This window comes from Pogona vitticeps, chromosome 11 (genome assembly GCF_051106095.1).
Source record: "Pogona vitticeps strain Pit_001003342236 chromosome 11, PviZW2.1, whole genome shotgun sequence".
NCBI classification, from domain to species: Eukaryota; Metazoa; Chordata; class Lepidosauria; order Squamata; family Agamidae; genus Pogona; species Pogona vitticeps.
Genome location: NC_135793.1, coordinates 2,132,454 through 2,148,966, shown reverse-complemented (window position 1 = coordinate 2,148,966; position 16,513 = coordinate 2,132,454). Strand labels below are relative to the sequence as shown.

Sequence of the window (16,513 nt, the reverse complement as noted above, 5' to 3'; positions counted from 1 at the left end):
TTGACCTTGGCTAATTCTGCTTTATTTGGCTTTCTCTCTCCCTGCCCCCCCCCAATATACTCTACGACCCTTGCTTTGCTAGAGGCAAGCTGCCTCCCCTCCCCAAATGAACCAGCACACACACACATACTGATGTGAGTGGCATAGCACTGTGCCCATCACTGCTCTAAAATATTAATTGCACCTTCCCTGCACCAGACCTTTCTGGTTGAGGCTGGACTACACCTCCCAACCTCCCCAATAGGAATGGCCCTCTGGGATTAATGGGACCTGCAGTCCATCTGGAAGTTATCAGATTTGGGAAGGAAGACTCTTGTAAGCATTCGAGAAAGCTTACAAGCCAGTGTTATGTAGTCTTCTAAGCCATTAAACCCTTGGGATATTCCACATAGAAGAAAAATGCTCCAGCCGACCAGCTACCTACCTACCTACCTACCTACCTACCTACCTACCTGTTTATCTGGAACATTTAAGTACCGAAAGTGCATCTGCTTAAAATCTCCATCTTGTTGCAAACGTCATCCGATTGCATCCTAAAGCTGTAACCTCCGAGACTATATAAAGCTCTGGTCAACTTTGATAATGATAAACCAAGAAGGGGGTGTTGTTACAAGGTTGGGTTGGGCTTTTCCAACTTGTCCAAAGTTTCAAAAGACAATTTTTCACACCCAGAGAGAGAGAGAGAGAGAGAGAGAAAGAGAGAAAGGAAGGAAGGAGCCAACAAAACCCCAGTGGGAAATGATTCCCCAGCCGTCAAGGCTTTCCACAGACAAGAGTCACGAATGCACACTCGCCCATAAAGAGGCCACCTCAAAATAATTTTTCAACAACGCAACATGGCACGAAAGCGAAACTCCTGAACACGAGCAGCTGGGCAACAGCTGGAATGTACCTGCCGGGATGGCCAGTCACGCGGACACACCTGGCTGCAGAAAGGTGGCAGGAGGACCAGCCCAGGAGGGAGAACCCTCTCCCTCCCCATCCCAAGGCAGGGCATCCGAATCACTCTCAGTCGGACCACTCGTTCTCGTCCAGTTCCGAGTCGTCGTCGGATTCACTGTACTCGACCGCGATCCGGCGAGACAGGATCGTGGCCACGTCATTGCCCACGGGCTCTTTCTTGGCTTCCTGTTCCCACTGCTCTTGAACCTTGCGGAGCTGGATTCCTGCATTTGGGAGGGGAAAAGTTGAAACGCCTTACCAGTCTCTGCACATCAGCCTCGGTTGCCCGTCGGTGGAATTAAGCAAAGTCAGCTTTCGCAAGCAATGTAAAGAGTGTGACTTTTTAGTGTGGGAAAATGATGTTTTCCAATTGTTTTGAGAAGTGATTCTGTATGACATTTTTAGAAGCACTTTGGAAAGAGCTTTCAAACGGTATGCCATTCTCTTATCAATCCCAACTTCCAACGATGCATAGTTTTGTTTAATAATAATAACAACAATATTGCCAAGTCAATTCCGAGTTATGAAGACTCTTTCCAGAGTCCCCTAGGGCATTCAGGATTGGTTTGCTGTCTCTTTCCGCAGAAGGCGCAGTGGGGAATTGAACTCCCAACCTCTGGCTCCAGGGCCAGAAACTTAAACCACAGAGCTATTCAATCATCTGTGATTAGAACTGAGTGCCTTTCTTTGCTTAGTGTTTTGCATTTTTAAGAGTTTTCTAGGTGCAGTATCAGAACTGGTCACTAGGGAGTAGCAGAGAGCATTTCCCTAGTGTTTTTTCTCTTTTTTCTCCCAGCCAGCAGGTAACAACCATGGAACACATTAATAAGGCACAAGACAACGTATTCCTTTGATAGACAGAGCAACGATGACACTCAGGTCAACGTGGCTTGTCTTGAAGCAAAGGATATGAACCAACTTCTTTTTGAAAAAGTACATTCCAAGCTCTGTATCGTCTAGCGAGGACGTGGCACTTACCCCTGCGAATAGCGGCCAGCAGATCACTCCGGGCATCGCTCATCGGGATGAGGGGCATCTGGGCCTTCCGTGGCTCGACAGTCACAGCCGGTGGGGAGGCTGAGTGAGCCGGCGAGGCAGAGACCGTCGTGGGGCCAGGGGGAGGGGGTGGCGGTGCAACAGGAGGCCCCATGGGACCAGCCTGAGGGGGAGAAGCGGAGTAGGGACAAGGGGGAGCTGGCGGTGGGGAGGGGGCATAGGAAGAATGGACCACGGAGACCGCTGCGTGTTGCGCCGCGGCAGGAGAAGCCGAGATGGGGCTGTCGAAGGCAGTCTGAGCTGAGGGTATGACCAGGGGTGGAGGAGGAGGAGGAGCAGGGGGGACAAAATATTCCGCCATCGGCACCTGCTGGGGGCTGGAAAGAGAAAAAGACGACTGAGGGGACCTGAACAAACCGGGCAGGCTATGCGACCAAAGCCAACATTTCAAACTCACAGAAAACTCTGAGAAAAACCTTATGCCCATTCAATACCACGTTAACTATCCTGGATTTTATAGTTCAGGGAGCAGCTTATAAGTCCCGGCTGTAGTTCTGTCAATGGGCAGCAGAGGTCTCTAGCAGAGAATTCTCACGAACTCTCCAAACTACAATTCCCAGAATTCCATGGGACGGAGCCACTACCTACATTTAAAGTGGTATCAAAGGGCTAGAACGGTGTATAACTAGATCTGCTCAAAGAAAAGAGGCAGAAGAACCGTGTCAGACATTTTAACCTCGATGGCCTCAAGGCAACACATAATGCCCTTATTGGTCGTTGTCCTGGGAAATAAATGGCAAGGATGGGAGAAATCTTTGCAAGGCCTTAAGGTTGACAGGCTGCTGTCCATGGTCCTGAAGAGGGAAGTTCTCGGCTGTTCCCACACTTGCTGTTTAATCTCACATGTCCATTTTGCAGAGAATCTAGCCAACTTTTCCTGCCTTCCCCCCCCACCACCACCACCTTTCTTTCTTTTTTTCAGACCTGATTCATGGAGAGAAGAGTTTTGTTTTAATGAAATGATTCCTCTTTGTGGCTTCTGCCCCATGATTGGTCTCTGTTCAGCCCTGCAAGTGGCTCTCGGTTTTCAGTTCAAGCGGGAGCTGTGCTTAATCTTTGCTTTTCACACATTCTGCAATCATTTCTACATCATTTTGTCCTTTTATTGTCAGATAGCACTCATTCACTATAAAGAAAAGGAGCAGGGGAAGGACAGTGAGCTAAAGAAATCAATAATTGCCCACCACAATCCAGGAAATGAAAATTGCATTGTTAATTCCCGGACTGTCCTGAACAGCAGTCCGTTAGAGGCAGAAGCTATGAAAAGGAAGCATCTAGTTAACAGTAATGGAAATGTTCCTTGAATGTCGCTTAATTCTGGTTAAATATAGAAGGAAGACAGCCATACAGACAGTCATCATTACTATTAACATAGAATTAAATTAAGTCCCTCTTTTAATTCCACTTATGGATATTTGCAGAGTGGTGGTGCTTCACCAGCCTAAGAGTTCACTAATGTGAAAGCAGCTTTTAAGGATTGAAGCAAATTAACACTCCTTATGGCAACTGCTCCAGCATTTGGCTTGCAGAGACCTACCATAACAAAACCTTCCATCTCCTTTTCACCACAAAGTTGCACTCTTGTGTGTTTATGGTGACTCAAAAAGGAGGCTCCTGCTCAAGACAGGTGATCATGAGGGAGGAATGACCTGTTGCACAGAGGCAGGGGTGGGTGGGCGGAGGGTTTGCTACAGAAGAATCTTCCCAACGAGGTCCTTTGTTTATCTCAATCCTTAGGCCAGGAATAAGATCGCCTGCAGTCACAGGCCATATGGGGCCCATTGCATGTCCCCCCTACACACAAACACACTTAGAAAACAGAGAGTCTAAAATGGATGCATCCCCAGAAGCCTCCAGGGGGGCAATAACTCTCCATTTCAGCCTCTCGTCTTTTAAAAGTCTGAAACAGTGTCCCCTGCCCTGCTCAAAGCTAGACATTGTCCAAGCCTTCAGCATTTTCTGCCACCCTCCAACCTCTATAAATTGCACCCACCTTTAAGGGCAGAGGGACCAAAAGGAACCAGAAGGCTGCAAAAAAGGGTCCCAGATATTGCCTCAAATGTTGACCTTACGAGGGCTTACACATGTTCTAGTTTAACTAACAGGAGCGTCTTTACCTTTATGGGAGTGGGAAGAGATGGAAAGGGGGAGGTAGACCCTTTTATAGGACCGGGAAGAACACTGTGTGTGTGTGTGTGTGTGTGTGTGTGTGTGTGTGAGAGAGAGAGAGAGAGAGAGATTGAAAACAGTAGGACATCATTCTTTGGTTTGTTTCCTGGCTTTCATGCATTGGGTCGTGGTGAAGGTTAGTGCCGAAGGGCAGGAACTGGACCAAGACAAAGGGAAATGGAACTAGATGAGGAAAGGTTTGAAGAGAAGGGGAAATGGCCATTTTTGCCCAGTCTGACCACCTGAGGTCAACCAATATGGGTGGCCCTCAACATCATGGGAGAAGGACCTTCAGTTTACACAGGCTGGTCATGGCTTGTGTTCCCATAAAGGGTAATGGCTTTGAATAAACATTCAATAAAGAAGCCCTGTTTCCTCTTAGGAGCCTGTTTCAGAACTCAGTCACTGATGGCCATTCATCCTGGTGTACTTTCATTTCTCTGAGCTACCTTATAAAAGTCTTCTGGTTATCAAAACTTGTCTCCTACCTGAGTTGACTCCCAAGGACTGAACTGGAATGTTTTCATCAAATCTCCCAGGATCAACCCAAACTTCCAGTGAAAGGATCTCTGGCTGGTGTTTTCCACTGGGGAAACACCAAGAGGTGGGAACAAACTCTGGATCAAACTTACTCTTGACCAAAGACACCAGCCTCAGTCAAAGGAGTTGGGATCAGGGCCCCTGCTCCCTGGCTATCCACTGACCCACTTAATGTTCAAGAAACAGAAGCGATGAATTGTACCTCTGCTCAAACACCTCCAGAGAAAGGGAGCCCATCAACCTCTGAAGCAATATACTCTATTTTTGAACACTCTTACTACCGGAAGTCCTTCCTAAAGTCAGGATCTCCCTTATTGTCATTTGAGTGTATGAGTTCAAGTCCTGCCCTCTGGTGCATTAGCAAACAAGCATGCTACATCTTCCACGTGGCAGCTGTTCACATATCTGTCTGGTGGCCTCTCTAATCAGGCCCATCATCCTTGACCCTTCCTTGGTTCCCGGGCCTTTTGGCCAATTAACACCTCGTCGATAAGCATAACAACGTTTTGTCATGCTTCTCTATACTCTTCCTGTACCTGGGAGTGGAAAGGACTTTGCTTTTCAACAACCATCATCCCAGTAGCTCTGCTGAACTCCCTCTATCCAAAGAGAAAGCAGAGGAAGGAAAGTAGGCAGGAGTTCATACCCATAATCCTTGACTATCTGAGGCCTCGGTCCATTGAGCATGTTCTCAGGTGGCTGCGACACATGGGGAGGTTGGACCCGGTTGAGACTGTTCTGCCGGCTTCCTGCCGCTGAGGGCCTGTAGACATGTTCCTGGCCCTGGCTAGCCACCAGGATCACCTCCTTGTTGTCTGTGGAGAGGTGGGAGGCTGGAGCTAAGATTTGCTGGGCTGGATGGTTAGGGCTGGCCGGGTATGAATGATCGGCTGCGTCGGACGCGTAGGATCTGTCACACAGAAAAACACCAGAAGGTTGTACACCTGGGTGGAAGGGGAAGGTGGGGAGAACCCAATGGAAGGGGGGAGGGTTATGATGTCCCTGGGATTGAGGCCTAGGGGAGCCAAACAGCCACAGGGAGGAGGTGCAGAGAAAAAAGGGAAACACAGGCATGCAGTGAAGGAACAGCACACACTGGTTAGGAGGAAAGGGGCAAGGCCACAGAAGCACTGAGCCTTCTGTCTGAATTCTCCCAGTCAGGGCTCCCGAGAGCACCCCTGAGCATCATCCAGAAGCAGCAAAGCCTCCCATGCAAACAGAAGAGAAGTGGGTCCCTGAGCCGTGCGCTGCGTTCCCTCTTCCCTCCCCGCGCCTCTTTCCTCTCGAGCTGCACCGCCTAAAGCTCCTCACAAAGGGTTCCTCAATGCCCTGGGGATCCCCTCCGCCCCTGCATCTGGCCAGAACAGGGAGACTTCCTTGTCAGGAGTGATTCAAAGCACCAGGGGTTGTTGTCGTTGTTTTAAACAAACAAACAAACAGATGAATAACTAAAGCCAGAGAAAAGGGCAGCCAAAACAGCAAATCAAAGGAGGAGACCAAGCAAAGCGTGTAAGACATAAAACCTGCCTATTGTCGGGGGAAAGGGATCCTTCCGATGATGCCATGTGATAGGGGGATGGGGAGAACCTGTTATCGGGCCGAAACTCTTTATCATACGCCATCATGTTCCACTCCAGCCTTCGGTTGCGGGCTTTCCTCACTTTTTTGACCTCCCGGGTGGAGTCCTCTATGAGTCGCTGTTCCTAGAGAGAGAGAGAGAGAGAGAGAGAGATGATCCCGAGGGTCACACTGATATTTTGTACAGATAAGGTTTGGTCAGAAATTGGTTCAGATTTGTTTTATGCAGCTTCTCGTATGTACACTGCCTTGAGAGGGCTTTATTCTGAAAGGAAGGCTTCAAATAAACTACTGCTGGACCCTCATGTCCACAGGGAAGAGGTTCCAAGCCCAACCACAGATGCTGAAAACCGCGGATAATAGCAAACCCTATACATAGCGTGGTTTATGGATCCCTCTAGTGACCAGTTCCAGTAACTACATCATGGAAAAACATTTCTGGATTTTTTTTCCTTTTAATATTTTTTGTTTTCTGATGATGGATAAGCGAAACGGTGGACCCCATGGATAAAGGGGTCCTGCTATAAAATAAAATAGTGAGTGCCTTCTTGCAGAGCTCTGCAGCCACTGCAAGAACGACGTCACTCCTCAACCCTGTTTTTTACCTTCTGTCGACGTTTCTCCTTCCTCTTATCCTCTGTCGCCTGCAACATCTTCTCTTTCCACAAATTGAAGAAGTACGATGGGTCAGTGTAGAACTTCAAGCCATCTTTCTTGTCATCTCTGAAACCAGCAAGTTGGTTGCGTGGAGGGAAAGACAAAAAGACCCATTTATTAGCAGTTACCTACAATGACAAATCAAATGAATATGAAAGGAGTACAGCAGCTACAATCACTATGAATCTCACTTAAAATTGCACATGTGGGGCTGAACTATATGTTGCTGATAACATGCTAAAGGCAAGATCCTACACAATGACAAACAGATGTCTTCCACTACTAAAGGGAGCACTCTTTCTAAATTCTTGCTAAGCCTATCATCTGCTTTGATCCTTAAACTCCTATGATACATGTGGTCTGTAAGGACCCTTTGGTCAAAGGTTCGCAATACCTGTATGGTGTGAGGATGTTGAGTGGTGGAGGTTTATCGCAGCGCTGGTACATCTCCATCACCGGGTTAGGAATCGAGTTGCGAGACACCACCTGCTGGTTCTGGATGGTAGAGCTCTTGAATGCTTTCCGCATGTTGATATCCTGCAGTGAGACTGGGAAAATGCCAAAGAGAGAACACAAGGCAGGTTAAACTGAATTCCGGAACGCTCGGCAGGTTCCTCACACACCGTATCCCCTTTGCTTGTTAAGAAACTGACTTGGTCATTTGTCTCAAATTCTGTCTCCGTGATTATCTTGACAGCTATGAACACATTAGAAGTTTAAAACTATTTTTTAAATTAAAAATGCAATAATTCATTATAACCAAGGGTAAATATATTTGTACAGTAAGAGTAATCGCTTCGTGGTTTCCTTGCTCTGCCAGGCCCCTGTTGTGAGACGGACCACACAATCTATAGCACAATCAATCTCACAAGCTGTGCAAGATGGGACAGGCACAGGGGTCGGGCGGAGAACACTTACACAGTTGGCCTTCCACAATTGTGCAGTTAATCATCATCATTATCTTAGAAGTGCAGAGCTGGAATGGCCCATAGGGCTCATAAAGACCAGCCAAAGTCAAAAGCACTAGCAAGCCAACCCAAAGGCTAGGTTGGATCCCTTCTTTGCAACAGGCTCATTTCCTGCTGGGAGGAATTTATTTTCTTTATTTTGTAGTGGCCCACCCCAACCTCTGCCCCTTGCACAGTGCTCACGGCACACGGCGCAACTCCCCCACCGATCTATGTTTCGTCTGCCTCTGTTGTCCCAGCTCTCTGCCTTGCTGGATTTTGCTTCACCCAGTCAAAAAAAACACCCACCAACGTGCGCTTAACCAAACAACAAAGATTGCAAGAGGGATATGAGAGGGGTTGGCCCGCAGGGCTCTTGATGACCACCTTCTTCCACGGTGGAGTCCAGCTGAGTGACCTTGATCACCAGAAGGTCCACCCGCTCCTGGAGAGAATTCATCCGCATGTAGAAGCTATTGGCTTCGTTGAACAGCTCTCCAAAAATGTCTTCAGCATGTCTGCCTGGAAAAAAGAAGATAGGAGGTGGATGGGTTGGCATTTTTTGTTTTTTGTTTTCAAAAGAGGCGCAAGGCAGAGAAGGTGGAGGAAGAAGGGGGCTTTCCTTTCTGAAGCTTAGGTTTCCAGCAAGATTTTAGAAGGCCTTTAATTTGTACCACTTTTCTTTTTTGTTTGTTTGTTTGTGTAAACGGTCACTTTTCTCCCCAAACTGGAGCCTGAAGCAGTTTTGCTATGTAGTTGTGTGTTTTCTAAAGAAACCAAACACCAGTTTCGCTAAAACAGAGTTACAAATATTAAAACATAGTTCAACACATTGAATGAGAGTTCCGAAGTCGGGGGGGGGAAGGGAGCAGCAACTGAGAAGGCCCTCCATGAAGCATCTACACACAAGAATGGAAGAGAAGTCCTGCCAGATCAGATCAAAGGTCTATTCAATCCACAATCCTGTTTCCGACGGTCGCCAACCAGATGTTCCCACAAGAGGCCCAACCCTGTTTGTGTTGTTAAGAAAACCTACTTCAAAAATGGATAGTACATACAGCTTTCCCCAGTCTGGCACTTTCTATTAGAGCCATTCATTGGATTTGCCTTGCTCAAGCATGGAGCTTTGAAGGGAAGGGGTGACTGGAGGGAAAACAGTGTAATAGCGGGAAGTAGACATTTCCCTTAATTTGGAATGCCAGGCAATGTTTATGAGACAGGCACACAGGCTTCATCATGCTTGGCAAAAAAGACCAACCAGACCCCCCCTCCCCCCTCCCTCAAAAAGCAAAAAAAATTAACAAAACAAGCTTAAAAAACTCCTCGCAGCCAGACAAACCGCGAAGCAAATTGCTGACGGAAACGGAAGACGGCCTCCATCTACTGGGAGCCGTCCACTCTGGCACAAACTGAAGCAAGCTTGCCCGAAGGAGGGTCTGGTTTGCCCTCCACGCCTGATCCTTTTGATGGACTGAACAGAGCGAGTCTTCAAAGAGGGACCTCTCCAGAGCGGCCACAATGGCCGTCTTGTTTAACGAGGCAGCTCAGCAGCGGGGGGCCTTTGTTCGTCGCACGCAGCGGTCCGAGCAAGCAACTCAAAATCAAGCGCCGCAGATGGGGGCATTATGGATCTCTGCTCAAATGGGAGGCTTTGTTTCTCTCTGCCTCCCTCAGAATGAAGGACGCTTTGTGAAAGCCTGGCCCGGGATCACTCGTTCTCTCTCTCGAGGGGAAAAGTAATTGGACTCCCACAAGTGTTTTGCAAGTAGCGCTGGAGAGCCATCCTTTCACTTCCGGACTGGGAATTAGGGGAAAAAAATGCTCTTAGAACGGGCAGAGCTGGGAGGGACCCCCCTGGGTCATCAAGTCCACCCCCCGTCTGGGAGGCCCCTTGCAGGAATTGAACTCCCGACCTCCAAGACCGAAACCACTGAGCCACCCAGATATCTAAATGATAATCAGCACTCCTATTTGTGACAAACGACTGATCATTTTTCATGAGCGCTTTTGGCCGTCCGAGTCTCCTTGTAAAAAGGCTGAACACAGGCTCCCCTCCCAATTAAACCGCAGCCCTCTCTCAGCTCTGGCGACTTCCATGATGACCTACGTATAATGATGGGGAAAACTAGTGTTTTTCAGCCCCTCCCAAATATGCTTTGGACCTTCTGTGAATCCCAGTCCAAAAAGTAACTTTTTCTCTGTCTCTGTGGAGAGCATAGGAAAGCTGCAAGCTTACTGAGGCTTCCCAGTTGCTTAATGATGGCAGCTAAGGTACTGTTGGTCACGCATTCCAACTCGCTGGTCACCCCATCTGGGAGGGCTCCACGACACAGATGGCGAGGTTCAATATTCCGCTTTACCAGCGGCATCTTGGCGAGGAATCAGCCGGGTGTCACCTGAGATAAAAGGAAGAAAGAGACAGAGAGCATTTGGATTTATTTTTCCTTTAAAACCACTGTGCAAATTATTTAAACAATAATAGCTCTGTAGGCTAGCCAACAGCTTCGCAGTTAGAAAGTGTCAAAACATTATTGCTCCAGATACCGATTTCTTCAAAGCTGCTGTTTGCACAATCCATGTGCAAATGAAGCCCATGTTTTAATTACCTCTCAGAGAAGAATCACAAAAATAAATGTAAACAAAGCCCGTTGTTTATCTCTCAGTGAGCAATCATCAAACCCAAAGCAACCCAACTGCCAGCTTCTGGAGTGATGAAACTACACTGGAGGATAATCAAACATCCTTTACTTCTTAAAGCAGCGAAGACACTCTCTCATCTGTTTCCAACCTCAAAAATGTCTCAGGAAAAATAACCGCGCTTTGAGAAATTTTGGTCAGGTTCTCCTCTAAACTGAAACAATGAAGGGGTTTAGTGGAAAATCTTTTGGGGAACATCTGACTCGAACATCTGACTCTAACCGGTGAGTCATGTTGACTCTTATGCCCCCTTTGGATCGCCACGACAGTCCTGCAAGGTAGGATAAGATGAGATCTAGCAGCTGGCCCAAGGCCACCCAGCAAACATCATGGTAGAAGCAGGATTGGAACCTAAATCTTCCCAGTGTACATAGGGACGTTCATTGACTCACTAGCTTACGCTACTTCTCGCAGGGCATCCAGGATCGCCCCATCGCTCTGCGCCCACATCCAGAGAAGCTGCGGTGCTCACGGATGGTTTTCTGAAACCTTTCGAGCAGTTTGCAATGCAATGCTCCGAAAACACCCGCCAGCTTTGGCAACGGAACGCCGCTGTCCAAGACCCGTATTTGGCAGAGATGGTGCCAGGCTAGCTTCTCCCGACAGATCTTCCTGCTGAAGCGCCTGAGCCTCAAGGGGAACACCTTGACGAGCAAACCGTCACTATGAATTATTCAATCTGCAGCCTCCCGTGGAGAGTGCTAATGAGGAGAGGAATGAGCAGCAGCCTGATGAGGAGGCTGTCCTAACGCTCCCACTCCCTACGCAGAGTCCTGGAGACCCACCGAACCCTCTTTCAAGCACCCAAATGAGTTGGCCAAGTTGCCGTGCTCAGAACTGGGGGGGAAACTCTTTTTATGGATGCAGCCTAAAGAACTTTGACATTTTCCTTTAAAGAAAGCAGGCAGGGCTGGATTGAAGTCGAAGAGGGGGCCCTTCCTGTTTTCAAGCACCTTCTCCAGAGTGCCCGGTCTGGTCCTCCACCTCCCCTCGCAACCCGTGACTCTCGGGCAGACCTTTGACTTGATTTCGACCAGAGATGGGGAATGTGCACCCTGGCAGATGCTGTGAGACAGCAGCCCCCATCATCCCTGGCCCGCAAAGCCCATGGGGAGGGGGTGATGGGAGTTGTGGTCCAAGGACATCTGGAAAAGCTGTTGTTTTTCTTCCTCTTCAACAGTCCCTGGCCTTTCCCATGAACGAAACCAGGACAAAATAGGCAAACCGGTATGTATTAAAGAATGACATGAAGCGAGAGGAATTTTGCTGAGCTCCTCTTTCGCTTTGCAGAGCTCAGATTTGCTTAGTTTAAGGACCCCCATTTATCGGCTGAAAAATCATTTTGTTTTATTTTTTTTAAGCAGGCACCTATTTGACAGATTTCATTAACATGCAAAGCAAAAAATCATTGATTGTGTGTTATTTTAATGAAAAGCAAACCCAGTTTTCACTGGGTTTTGTTTCCACATGCTCATGGCAGTTCGTCACTATCCCCATCCCCTTAGAACTTCAGGAAGAAATCAAACTCCCAACCTCTGGCTCTGCAACCAGATACTTAAATTACTGAGATGTATGTATATATAAATGTAAATGCATATACTGCCACGAAGGAATAAAGCACATTAAAAAAATCCACACCAAATAAAGCAGGCTAATACAAGGACTCAGCTTCACCCAGTTCCAAGTAAGCCTCTAAAATCATCCAGAATTTGTGCTGAGCCCTCAACCACTGCCTCTGGTTTGCTCATTTAGAAGTGGGTCACTGTCCCTCGTTAATAAGGGCACTGCTGCCTAGACGGAGACATGGCATTTAAATTGCCCTCACGTGGTTTTTCAATGCTACGAAGGCGGAGGGCAATGAACACTCGCTTAGTTGCTATCACCATTACGCCCTGGCAAAGAGTCAGCAGGACTGCTGGAAAATCAAGTGACATTTAATTTCCTGATGGGTTCCATAAGCACTGGGGTCCCTGATGTCAAACAAGCTCCAATGAGCTCATTTCCTAAACGGCTTTTTTTCCCTCCTGTTGCAGATGTCCAGCATCACTTTCACATGTTTTCATACCTGAACTTATGCACTTTTCTGGTTTTGGAACAAAATTTCCAGAAATCTGCCCCCACAAGCCAGTGTAACCACTGGCCGACCTGTTTGCTGTTGATCTGTTCAGTTGGTGGCTAAGTATGTGTGTAGCAAAGAAAGCAGCATAAGCAAGTTTGGAATGTCAAACAACTGTACTTGAAGAATTTTTTTTTAAAAAAATTCTCCTACAAATGTCTCAGAAGGAGTTACCGAAACTTTAAGCGCCAGTTAATGAGAAAGGGGTGGACTTTGGGGAACTTGAAGCTAATCTCCTCTGTGGGTCTCTGCACTTCTATTGCATAGCTAAAGGAATTTTACCAGAAATTCAAAACTCTGCAACACAGGATGGTAGGACGGAACCTCTATATGCATGCTGAAATTTCCACTGAGCTTTCGCCTAGCAGTTATGCAGGAACAGGCCATTCTGATTTAGCAGTTTAAATCTTCACTTGCTTTGTTCTTGTGCACATAACAAAAACAAGATTAAAAGATTGTTCTTGCCTAAGACATCAGGCTCAAAAAAAATCTTTATGAGATTTTCGTCAGTCTCAGGGGGAATCTGTGTATTTGGCAGTCCAGGTTTTCCACAGATTGCACCACTGTGCAAAACTGCGGCAAGTGCTGCCACGACACAAGTGCTTCTACAAAGCAGAAGCCGAGGATAGGTTACTTGTGTCTTCCTGACCAGTTTGCCAATCCTTCTGCACTCTCTCTGTGTGTATCTGCGTGCACATGTGTGTGTGCTTCACCATACAAAGAGGAAAGCCACTGGTCTGCGCAGAAAACATTTTGCACAAAATGTGGAAAATGCAATGAAAAAGGCATTTGTCTCCTTCTTGCACCGGGAGCTCTTTTAGGGGTTAGTGAATCCTCACAGAGGCCATCTGAAGAGGTGGCCAGTTTCATCAAGAAACAGCAGGTTCATTAGATGTCTTCACATCAAGGTCGTTATACCGCCTGTATCAAAAGGACTCCCATGCCCCGGCCAAGCCTGAGACCACGTGGAATGATTTCGCAGACGGGCTGCCAGGCCAGAGGGGCACCGGAAGGGTGAGAGAGAGAGAAAGCCTTTAACGAGCTACTTGAATGGGCAGCGCCATGTAAAAGGCCAGAACAGAAGAGCCACTCACGCCACCTGCCAATTAAGTGGCCAAACGAGTGCCAAGAATGTGTGTTCCTTCCTTTCCGAAGTGAACTTGCAAACGCCCGCCCGAAAAGCAAAATGAAAAGCTGCCCCTGGAACCTCCTCCTCCTCCCTGGACTGAGCTCAGCTGGAAGTGTCCCAGGGCTTGTGGGGGGGCAGGCCATGGGGAGGCAATGGGGGCAACGGATGTAGGTCCCTCTCTGCTCCATGGGTCCCTCTCGGCTCGCTGAGCAACCAGAGGAAGAAAGCCGCCGAAGCAGCCGGTCCTGAGCAACCATCACAGTTGAACGCTCCACTGACCAGTGTAGTTGAAAGGGCAGCTAAGCAGCGGACACTTGGACCTGTGCGTGTAACGTAGCACTTTTGAGAATTTAAAAAACAGGTATTCTTCCCCTCCACCCATGTCCAGAGATCGCAAAACATGGAGAGCCTGAACTACGCCTGCAACGTTATCTACCCCTGATCTAAATTTCTGGCAGCTCAGAGGAGTGCCTCCCTGGCATGCAAGAAGGTCTCCCTTGCTCGAGGGTAGCAGAAAGGCTGTAGAGAAGTTAAAGGTCTGGGTCGGTTTGATGACTGTCGGAAGGGAATATTGCAGAGTTTTGAATTTTGCGTCAGATTCCTCGCGCTGTGCAGCAGAAGCGCAGGGATTCACTGAGCAGAATAGCCTCAAGTTCCTGTTTTATCATTTACTGGCACTTACAGTCTCAATAACTCACTCAACAGACATTAATAGTAGAAAGAATAAAAGGTGTCATTCCCTACAGTTGAGCAGACCCAACAGCAAACTGACAAACGTGATTGCCTTCGACAATAGACTCAGATAGACTCTAAAGAGGGGAGACTTCAACAGAGAGGCGGGGCTCTCTTTGAATTCAGAGGTGGGGAGAGATCAATTGGTCAGTGCCGGATAAATTGGCAGCCACCCCAGCCCAGAAAGGTCCCTCCCAACCAAACCTGCTAAAGGCAGACTGCGAGGTTGCAAAAACTCTAACCAGGAAGATAAGATGGTCATTAGGAGATCATTGTTTAAGCAATTAGATTAAGTCTGCTAATCCACCCAAATGCACTGTGGTGAATTCAACAGCAAATTCTGCTTTCCCTTTTATTTCTCAGTCAAAGGCCTTGTAGGAGGAAGCTTCCTTACCATTCCTTCCTGTGTCTCACCAGAGACCATCGTCCACACTGCCAAGTGATTCGTGGAGGCTTCACCCAGGCCCTTTTCCATCTCAGTCAGGAGAAGGGAGCTTTGGAAGGGTGGGGTGGGGTGTTTCCCAGAGCCAGCATGGTCCCATCAAGTTGTAGCTCTCCAGCTCGGTCTTTTTTGTCCTCTCAAACACAACGGAGAGTCACATCAAGCCACTCTTAATAGCACATCCTTGGGAACTCACTGGGATTCCACAGTGCTTTGCCTTGGGAAAAATCAGACTTGCAAATGAAGCCTGTGTTTACTGCCAAACGGACCAACCACAAAACAAGGCCAGCAAATTTGCAAGACCTAAGCAAGAAAGCCCAGGTGAGGACTATCAGACATGTTTCATCACTTATGGAATTCCCGCTTCTCACATTATCTTACGTATATTGTACAGGATGACCCTGGGAGGATGACCATTCTGGCACACTCGTGTATCAGACGTGCACGATTGGTTTATCTTTTTCTCAATTCAATGGCGCTGTTAATCAACTAATCTACTAACTCTCTCTCTCTCACACACACACACACACACACACACATACACACACATGCATACAATCAGTCTGCTGCCTTTTAAAAAACTCTAGATCAGCCCTGGCTGGGATTTATCGAGGCTTCAGCAACCATAGCTCAAAAAGCTAAATTATGGAAATAAGGGGAAAGCTTCAAAAGAAAGTCTTCTAGAAGCTGACACCTACAGAAAATGTACAGTTTTTCACCCAGTACAAGCTGAAATGACATTGATGGAGTCGTCCGGAATGGGTAAACAGTTCCCAGCCGTTGCTGGTTCTCCCTGTAAGCCGGCCTGCATCATGTAATTAAGGCACTGAGCACAATTAAGCATCTTCCGAAACGATGGAATAATTAAGTCCTGTAATCAACGAGATGATGCATGCGTGTTATGGCCTTCCTTATTATGCATGCAAAGGTATTCAGACACAGAAGAGCGGTGATGAGGAGCAGCCCCACCCTTCCCCTCCTTCATGTAATTTGCAGCCATCTTCTGCTGCCTTCGGAGAGTCTGATCTCCGATCCCTGTAGCCTAGTGTGTTATCAAAATGGGACTGTCAGGGGGTCTCTGGCTGATGGACAGGCAGCCCCCTCAGCTTCTCTCCCACAACCATCTGGAAGGGCCAGGGATTCTGGGTCAGCCACAACAACGCGTGTAGCTAGTGGTACGGAGGTACATTTGAAAGTACAGGCATTCATTATGAACCATCGCCATAGCTGGCTGTACCCCAAAGAAAAGCCCCTGAATACAGGGTGTTGAAATAACATTAACTGTGGGTCTTAATGATGGCAATTTTAATTGTATTTTTAATTGTATTTTAATTGTATTTTAACTGTATTTTAATCATTTTATTTTACTGCATTGAATTTTAATTGTTGTAAGCCGCCCAGAGACCTTTGGGTAGAGTGGGCGGCATATAAATTAAATAAATAAATAAATAAATAAATAAATAAATAAATAAATAAATAAATAAATAAATAAATAAATAAATAAATAA

At 47.3% G+C, this 16,513-nt stretch overlaps 1 protein-coding gene across 3 annotated transcripts in view; it reads right to left on the bottom strand.

Annotated features, from left to right (window-relative positions):
• Positions 1-16,513, bottom strand: part of LOC110074267 (actin-binding protein WASF3) — a 30,773-nt gene continuing 14,260 nt past the window's right edge. Inside the window, exons 1-9 of one of the 3 annotated variants that reach the window (XM_078380681.1) lie at positions 14,958-15,183; positions 10,126-10,285; positions 8,277-8,411; positions 7,337-7,490; positions 6,891-7,008; positions 6,235-6,410; positions 5,354-5,617; positions 1,921-2,315; positions 1-1,166 (exon numbers count right to left, since the gene is read on the bottom strand). In XM_078380681.1, coding sequence (XP_078236807.1) covers positions 1,009-1,166; positions 1,921-2,315; positions 5,354-5,617; positions 6,235-6,410; positions 6,891-7,008; positions 7,337-7,490; positions 8,277-8,411; positions 10,126-10,258 — 1,533 coding nt within the window. In that variant the 5' untranslated portion in view covers positions 10,259-10,285; positions 14,958-15,183 and the 3' untranslated portion in view covers positions 1-1,008. Of the gene's footprint in view, positions 1,167-1,920; positions 2,316-5,353; positions 5,618-6,234; positions 6,411-6,890; positions 7,009-7,336; positions 7,491-8,276; positions 8,412-10,125; positions 10,286-14,957; positions 15,184-16,513 lie in introns of those variants that run through there. The other 2 variants (XM_072980994.2, XM_072980995.2) reach the window with 2 other exon arrangements.